Below are 8,607 nucleotides of genomic sequence, written 5' to 3'. Positions count from 1 at the left end.
TAAAATTACGCATATTTCAATTGTGTATTTTCCTTATAAGTGAAATTGCACATCTTTTTCTGCCGAAATTGTGCAATTTAACAATAGCATTGCACTTTTTGAATTTTTTTTAATCTAATTAGCTGTTATGATTTTTTTTTTAAATTAATCCTTTTTTTAAAGAATAAACATGATTTTATATGGGAGTGAATCATTTATGGGTGCATATTTTCTTATGTTGTAGGATAGTAGGAGAGAAAAAAAGTAGAGATAAGTTAAATGTGGGTCCCACATTTTAAATTAAAAAAGAAAAAAAAAATTAATTGGCACGGAAAACGAATTTGTGTAGGAAAAAATTCTTATCTCATGTAGATGGAGATAATGATTTCCCATCATTTATTGTGTTATTTGACATGATCATACTAAATAGAAAAATCCTAATCATTCAAAGACAAATCAATATCCATTAAAGATGAGAAAATAAAAATATTGTGATATGGAATAATAAAATCATCACAGTTAATTTATCTATAAATAATTAAAATTCTCCCATAATTATGTTACATAATACCGAGTATCTAGTTCCATTTTATGCCACTTGCTCACTAATTTAGAAACGTTGAAGATTTATTTGTTGGCAAACTTTTCTTTAACGATTCTCGAGAAACTGTTAAGAAAATAAAATAAAGAAAATTCCATTTACAAACAAGGAAACAAACAACCAGTTAAGATAAAAAAAAGTTTATATCACTTTCTTTGCCTTTTTTTCCAAATATTCTGTTGTTATATATATTGGGCACAACAAAAAAGAAATTAAAACTGCTATTCTAGTATTAAATAAGTCAATGATGAAACTTCAAAGAAGAAAACAAAAATTCATTTAATAAAGCAATAAATATTTGAATTATTTTTATAAAAAAGTATCGTTGATTATATTAATTTTTAAATGATAAAAAAATTATACATTCAATATTTTTTTAAATAGATAGGGGAAACGACAGATAAGAGAGTGGATGAATTAGAGGGTAAGGTAGGGACAGAGTGGTCATTTTCAATGACCTACCCCATCTTTATAACATGTCCGTTTCCTAGCCTTCATACGGTTTCACCCTCTCTTACAGTTTTCTCTCTCTCTTTTCACCTCTAAAATTTATAGTGAGAGAAACTCAGTGTTCTTCTTACTACCTTCACTCTTTCTCTCTCTCTCTCTCTGTCTCTGTGTGTGTGTGTGTTTTCATTCTTCGATACGCTGCGCTGCGCTGCGCTCTGCTTCGTTCTTCCCTACACCTAGAATCGGAGCCGATTTTATTTTCCATCTTCTTTTTCAGGTACTAGTCGATCACTCTTGTTTTTAGGGTTTTGCTGCCCCCAATGATTTTTCGGTGTGTTCTATATGTTCTCCTTTGTGAGCCGCGTTAAATTTTTGTTTTATTTTGTGGTTGATTTACAATTTTTATTTTCTGCTAGGGTTTACGTGTGTAGATCTAGTGTCTGTGTACTGTGGTAGGTGTCGCTGTGGTTGATTCTTGCTCTGATCTGTTCATGATTTTGACTATTTTTTTGTTTTGTTTTTGTCGTTTTTCTGGTCTTGGTTTTGAGGTTTTGTTGGTGGTTGTAAGGGTTAACACGCTTTTTGGGTTTCAGATCGTAGTTGCTTTTTTTCTTACACCGATGTTCTTTGGGGGGTTTGGTGTTGTTGGTTCTGGTGGTTTTCTAATGTTTTTGTTGTTGGTTTTTGTTTTTGTTGCAATGTGTGTGGAGATTTTTGATTTTATGTCCTTTTGAAAATACCCTTTAATTTATTTTTCGTTGTGCTTTTGATTTTTTTTCGTGGTTTCTGTGCGTGGAATAAAAAGGGTAGAGTCATGGGGAAAAGCCCATAGATATCTGCTTTTCTTGTTTACTTTTTATCGTTTGTGCGATATTTTATATTTTTAAATTCCCGTGATTTTTTCTCTTGCTGCTTTGTGAGTTTTGTTGCTGGAAATTTACTGTAAGCAGTTCCTCTGGAACTGCCCACTGTTTCAGTGGGTCAGTTCTTGTATATGTTGATGACTTTGTTTTTTTTTTTTTTTTTTTTTGTTTCATTAGTGTATGCTGAATGTTTTTGGTGTGCATCCTTTGGTTGATTTTTTGATTGAAAAAATGATGTTGGCTTGTGTTTGTGTGGGTTGCTCGTATGTAGCTTATCTTCAGAGTGATTGTATCCATTGGCTTTGGCATAGGTTTCCTTTTGCTTCTTATATGTTCTCATTGGCAATGTTGAAAATAGTGTTTCCTTCTGTTCAGGAATTATTAGTCACTAATATGGTAATGTTTTCTGTTGTATTGTGTGTTTCTAGTGTTCATCATGGTCAGAAAGAAGAGAACTGAAGGACCTAGCGGGGGTGAAAGCTCTGAGGGTCAACGTCCTCCTGAAAGGACTGCACCACCACCACAACAGGCGGCTGCAGCAGGAGGGGCAGCACCCCAAGGAGGTAGAGGTTGGGGTCCCCAAGGAGGACGTGGGGGACGTGGTGGTCGTGGGATGCCACAACAGCAGTATGGTGCCCCCCCTGACTATCAAGGTAGGGGGAGGGGAGGGCCTTCTCCTCAGCAAGGAGGTCGAGGAGGATATGGGGGTGGCCGTGGCAGCGGCGGTGCTGTGGGCAGTGGCCGAGGCATAGGTCCTTCATATGGTGGCCCATCTCGACCACCAGTCCCCGAGCTGCACCAAGCAACCTCAGTTCCACATCATGCTGGGGTGACTCCTCAGCCTACATCACCTGAGGCCAGTTCTTCTTCCCAGCCGCCGGAAACGTCCCAGTTGGAAACACAAATGGGGCAGATGACAATTCATTCTGAAGCTGCAGCTGCTGCTGCTCCTCCCTCAAGTAAATCAATGAGGTTTCCCCTTCGCCCTGGAAAGGGTAGTTATGGCACCAAATGTATTGTTAAGGCCAATCATTTCTTTGCTGAGTTACCCAATAAAGATTTGCATCAGTATGATGTAAGTGTTTCATTTTAACGTTTGGTGATAATGTTTTGCCCTTAAATTTACCAAATTACTTATATTGCTCCTCTTTATTGCAGGTAACAATTACTCCAGAAGTTACTTCAAGAGGTGTAAACCGTGCTGTTATGGAGCAGTTAGTGAGGCTGTATCGAGAGTCACATCTTGGAAGGAGACTTCCAGTTTATGATGGGCGCAAGAGCCTCTATACAGCTGGTGCCCTTCCTTTTATGTTGAAGGATTTTAGAATCACCCTCATTGATGACGATGATGGAACGGGAGGGCAGAGGTTTGCTTTATATTTATTAGCAATTATTTCTTCATGTTAATTTTCATAGTTGTTTATTTATGAATCTTTTGTTTATATTTCAATACAGGAGGGAGAGAGAATTCACAGTTGTCATAAAATTTGCTGCACGGGCGGACCTTCACCATTTAGGACTCTTTTTGGAGGGGAGGCAAACTGATGCACCTCAAGAAGCTCTTCAAGTTCTTGACATTGTTCTTCGCGAACTCCCCACCACAAGGTTACTGATATAGCCTGTTTTCCCCCTTCATTTTGGCTCATCATGTGTTATATTATTTAGCTAACTCGTCTTTTGATATTGCAGGTATTGTCCGGTAGGAAGGTCATTTTATTCTCCTGACCTAGGAAGGAGGCAGCCATTGGGAGAGGGGTTGGAAAGCTGGCGTGGCTTTTATCAGAGTATTCGTCCCACTCAGATGGGACTATCTCTGAATATTGGTACGTAACATCATAGTATTAATTTGTATCTCTCTTTCTTTTTAACCTTGATTCTCTATTTTATTTTTGTAAAATTATTCTTTTGACAAATCAATTTGCAATGTAAATATGCTTATATATGGATGTGCAGATATGTCATCAACTGCTTTTATCGAGCCATTGCCAGTAATCGACTTTGTAACACAACTGTTGAACAGGGATGTGTCGAGTCGACCACTTTCGGATGCTGATCGTGTTAAGGTCAGATTTTGTTGATGCCTCTTTTTGATATTTTCGTCTCTATGCCATAACATGTCAATTTTATTTCTAATATTGTAATGGTACATCATTGTATGCATGGGTTTGTGTTTTTTGTTTTGTTGTCTCTATATTCCAAATTTACTTGCATCTGGCAGCATCAATGAATTGTGATTTTATTTAGTTGAATTTTTGAAGATGTTTTTCTTTAGAGCATTGGTTTTAAAGAAATGAGAATGGGGATCCTCCAATATCTCTCACATTGTCTTTTCTCCTCTTTATTTCTGAATAACAGATCAAGAAAGCTCTTAGAGGGATTAAGGTTGAAGTAACACATCGCGGAAACATGCGGAGAAAATATCGTATCTCTGGCCTGACTTCGCAGGCTACAAGAGAGCTGACGTGAGTTGTTATATCTTAATTTTTATTTTAAAATGTAATAAGGAAATTTTTCTGCTAATTTTCTTTTGGGTTTTCAATAACGTTAGGTTCCCTGTGGACGAGAGGGGAACAATGAAATCGGTTGTTGAATACTTCTCCGAGACATATGGTTTTGTAATCCAACATACGCAGTGGCCATGCTTACAAGTTGGAAATACTCAGCGACCTAATTATCTTCCAATGGAGGTAAACATTCAAATAAAGTTATCATCTTTTGTCTATTATATGGATGGGTGTTCTTATGCTAATAGGTTGTCTGCAATGTAGGTTTGCAAGATAGTGGAAGGCCAGAGGTACTCAAAGAGGCTGAATGAGAGGCAGATTACTGCTTTGCTAAAAGTCACATGCCAGCGTCCTGTTGAGAGGGAGCGTGATATTATGCAGGTTAGTAGAACGTTGTCATAGCATTCTATGCAGTTTCATTACTTGTTTATCTCTTCTTGTTTTGGATTGAAAGGGTTATGGTGCCATATGTATGTTTTGAGTTCATTTTTTCCCCTCCCCTTAATGCATCTTGCGTTTGCCTGGTTCAGACTGTACATCATAATGCCTACCATGAAGATCCTTATGCCAGAGAATTTGGAATCAAAATCAGTGAGAGGCTTGCTCAAGTCGAAGCTCGCATCCTACCTGCTCCTTGGGTATCTTTTCCTCAAGATTTGTCTTTATATAAATTAGTTTTATTGACTTTTAAACTTTTAAATTGTCTTTTTTATTGTGGCAATTGTCTTTATGTCTCCTTCAGCTCAAATATCATGATACGGGTAGAGAAAAGGATTGCCTGCCTCAAGTTGGCCAATGGAATATGATGAACAAGGTAATTTTTTTTTCTTTATTAGGTGTATGGTAGTGTCTTTATGAAGACAATAATTTTTTTTCCCTTTTAATTTGTTAGTATATTCATTTGCATATTGTAATTGTAGACTGTCCTTTTGCATTATCTTTTCTGCTGGGATTTATATTTCTTTTTCTTGTCTGGGTTGGAGTGAATAGTTCAGGTATTTGTTTTTTCCCCAATTGTGTGTATATGATAAAATGTGTTGGATGTCTGCCATGATATTTTATCCTGTAAAGATGCTTGATATATAAGTGGGATTACTGACTCTATTTTTTCCTATACTCTTATATAATAATTTAAATAGTTGCACACACACTGAGTGAAGATGTTTAATCCCTTGAAAGATTTTAGAAGGTGTAGATATTGAGGAAAATTTCAATCAGATTAGTGCCTGTAATGCTGATTTGTAATGTCTTTGTGAAAGGCATACTGTTGTTTTGCTTGCCCTGATTGAATCTGAATTAACCTTTTTCTGTCTATGTTCCTTTCAGAAAATGGTTAACGGTGGAACAGTCAATCACTGGTTCTGCATAAACTTTTCAAGGAATGTTCAAGATAGCATTGCACGGGGTTTTTGCTATGAACTTGCACAGATGTGTTATATATCTGGCATGGTATTGATATATTCTCTTAACTCATATTTGTTCTTTCTTGCATACAGTTTACTTGATTTTTTATCTTTCTTTTGCTTGAAATCAGGCATTTAATCCAGAGCCAGTAGTTCCCCCACTCAGTGCTCGTCCTGACCAAGTAGAAAAAGTTTTGAAAACTCGGTATCATGATGCCAAGAGCAAACTGCAGGGAAAGGAGCTTGATTTGCTCATTGTTATTTTGCCTGATAATAATGGGTCTCTCTATGGTAGTGATGCATTGACTAATTTCTTCAAATTTTTTCCCCTTTCATACTGAACAGACCTGTGAACATATTATGACATCTTGATTTGTTATGCAGGAGACCTTAAACGTATATGTGAGACAGATCTTGGGCTTGTTTCCCAGTGTTGTTTAACTAAGCACGTCTTTAAAATGAGCAAGCAGTACCTTGCAAATGTTGCATTGAAAATTAATGTGAAGGTTGGAGGAAGGAACACCGTGCTTGTTGATGCGCTCTCACGACGCATCCCGCTTGTGAGTGACAGGCCCACAATTATTTTTGGTGCTGATGTGACTCATCCACATCCTGGAGAGGATTCAAGTCCATCAATTGCGGCTGTAAGTTTCTGAATTTTTATTTGGGTCCATGCAGTGCCTTAGCTTTAAGGCATTCTTGTATTTAGCTCTATTTTAATCATGCATGTTGAAACTGCAGGTTGTGGCTTCGCAAGATTGGCCTGAAATTACAAAGTATGCCGGTTTGGTTTGTGCCCAAGCACATCGACAGGAGCTAATTCAAGATCTTTTCAAACAATGGCAAGATCCAGTCAGAGGAACATTATCTGGCGGAATGATCAAGTACTCTCTGTCTTTCCCTCTTATCATATGTGAGCTCATTTAATGCACATGGGGAGGGGGGCACTTGCATTTTTTGTTTGAAAGTTTCATTAATTTCAGTTTTCTGGTTAATTTTTGTTTTATTTAAATTTTTGGCAGAGAACTTCTTATATCTTTTCGGAGGGCTACAGGGCAGAAGCCACAGCGTATCATATTTTACAGGTAACCTTATGCTTTTATAGTCTTTGTGATCATCATATTGATTTATTTTGTTATATATGATGATGATTCTAAAATATTTTCTGCAGGGATGGTGTGAGCGAGGGGCAGTTTTATCAAGTTTTATTGTTTGAGCTTGATGCTATCCGAAAGGTGAAAATGTTTTGCTTGCTCGAGAATATATAATGATTAATCCATTGCTAATGCTAACCTTGTCATCTTAACTGTTGCTCACTACTAGGCTTGTGCATCGCTTGAACCCAACTATCAGCCTCCTGTGACATTTGTGGTGGTTCAAAAGCGACATCACACCAGGCTCTTTGCCAGCAACCATCATGACAGGAGTTCTGTTGACAGAAGTGGCAATATATTGCCTGGTATTTACTCTAATTTGATATATTGTATGCATACCTTTATTATCATGCCTCACAATTCTGATCCAAAAGAACATTACCTGGAGTCTCGTTGCAGGCACTGTTGTAGACTCTAAGATCTGCCATCCAACTGAATTTGACTTTTATCTTTGTAGTCATGCTGGAATACAGGTGAAATTTTTGGCTTTCTTTTGTTACGAATAATTTGAAGTTGGATTATGTTCTTATGGCAAGATGTTACAGGGTACAAGCCGTCCAGCTCATTATCATGTGCTTTGGGATGAAAACAATTTTACTGCTGATGCTTTGCAAGTGCTTACAAACAACCTGTGCTACACGTAAGAACTTCGATGTTTTGCTTTTTTGCTGTGCCTTCCTCTTGTTTCTTCAGTTTCCAACAGTTTTTCATTTTCTAAGACATATTGAATGGTGATGTTTCTTTAATATTTTGTGTAGATATGCTAGATGCACGCGTTCTGTTTCAATTGGTGAGTTTTCTCAACGCTGATGATAAGTTGTCTGGTGGATTAATGTGCATTTATGATGATGTTTATGTATTTTAACAATTGGTGTATGATACAAATGCAGTGCCCCCTGCATATTATGCTCATTTGGCTGCATTTCGTGCACGATTTTATATGGAACCTGAGACATCTGATAGTGGGTCTATGACAAGTGGTGCTGTTGCTGGTCGTGGAATGGTAGGTGGTGCAGGACGGAGTACCCGTGCACCTGGTGTTAATGCTGCTGTTAGACCCCTTCCAGCCCTCAAGGAGAATGTTAAGAGGGTTATGTTTTATTGCTAAAATGATGTTTCCTGCCCTCAAGGAGAATGTTAAGAGGGTTATGTTTTATTGCTTAAATGATGTTGTATTGCTAAAATGATGTTGTATTGCTCCTGTTGAAATTGTGCACCCGTGCACCTGGCTCTCTTTTTTTGTTTTTGTTTTTCTGAAACATTTGTCATTAGTAATTATTGCACTGCACTAGTTGGATGTTTAATCGAGAAATTGAATTTGAGATCTGATTATTATTTTCTATTGATCCATTACTTCATTCTAAATGAAAAATATGATTATTGTTTTTCGGTGAATTCGAGTCTTTAATTTTGACGCAAGTACAACTGATCTAGCTGGGTTCCATGTGAAGATTGGAATCTTTTGTAAATGGAAAGTCTTTGAATTTTAATGGATTAAAATAATGAAGGAAGTATTAAGCCCTGTATGATATTACTCTCTGGTTCAGTCTGCATTTCTGCTTATCAAGCTAATGAGTGTCAATAGTCTTTGAATCTTAATGAGTTACAATTGTGAAGTTTTTAAAAATTAATTTGAGGTGAATACGTTATTGC

The 8,607-nt window shown here is 37.0% G+C and overlaps 1 protein-coding gene across 2 annotated transcripts; it reads left to right on the top strand.

The window, feature by feature from the left end:
- The first annotated feature begins 1,092 nt into the window (after window positions 1-1,092).
- On the top strand, window positions 1,093-8,349 carry LOC133293471 (protein argonaute 1-like). Of its 2 annotated transcripts, XM_061492054.1 has the most exons (22): window positions 1,093-1,307; window positions 2,322-2,968; window positions 3,052-3,260; window positions 3,349-3,498; window positions 3,583-3,716; window positions 3,847-3,956; window positions 4,249-4,355; window positions 4,442-4,580; window positions 4,662-4,778; window positions 4,928-5,035; window positions 5,140-5,211; window positions 5,724-5,846; window positions 5,932-6,091; window positions 6,185-6,444; window positions 6,542-6,684; window positions 6,823-6,885; window positions 6,972-7,035; window positions 7,124-7,259; window positions 7,354-7,427; window positions 7,500-7,594; window positions 7,713-7,744; window positions 7,845-8,349. In XM_061492054.1, the coding sequence occupies exons 2-22, from the start codon at window positions 2,330-2,332 to the stop codon at window positions 8,060-8,062; spliced, it is 3,153 nt and encodes a 1,050-aa protein (XP_061348038.1). In that variant the 5' UTR covers window positions 1,093-1,307; window positions 2,322-2,329; the 3' UTR covers window positions 8,063-8,349. The 2 variants fall into 2 exon arrangements, 1 of the variants encoding a protein (XP_061348038.1); XR_009749059.1 differs by lacking the exons at window positions 7,713-7,744; window positions 7,845-8,349 and having other exon boundaries at window positions 7,343-7,427.
- The last annotated feature ends 258 nt before the right edge of the window (window positions 8,350-8,607 follow it).

The sequence above is a fragment of the Gastrolobium bilobum genome, unplaced genomic scaffold (assembly GCF_033153095.1).
Source record: "Gastrolobium bilobum isolate Gb01-03AN ecotype WA unplaced genomic scaffold, APGP_CSIRO_Gbil_v1 utg18566, whole genome shotgun sequence".
NCBI classification, from domain to species: Eukaryota; Viridiplantae; Streptophyta; class Magnoliopsida; order Fabales; family Fabaceae; genus Gastrolobium; species Gastrolobium bilobum.
This window is presented reverse-complemented; position numbering and strand designations above follow the sequence as displayed.

Excerpts from the sequence above, each read along its gene's own strand:
- LOC133293471 (XM_061492054.1), top strand. The coding sequence starts at position 2,330 with ATGGTCAGAAAGAAGAGAACTGAAGGACCTAGCGGGGGTGAAAGCTCT. Across the intron at positions 2,969-3,051 it reads AAGATTTGCATCAGTATGAT|GTAACAATTACTCCAGAAGT; the intron begins GTAAGTGTTTCA and ends TCTTTATTGCAG. Across the intron at positions 4,779-4,927 it reads GGGAGCGTGATATTATGCAG|ACTGTACATCATAATGCCTA; the intron begins GTTAGTAGAACG and ends TGCCTGGTTCAG.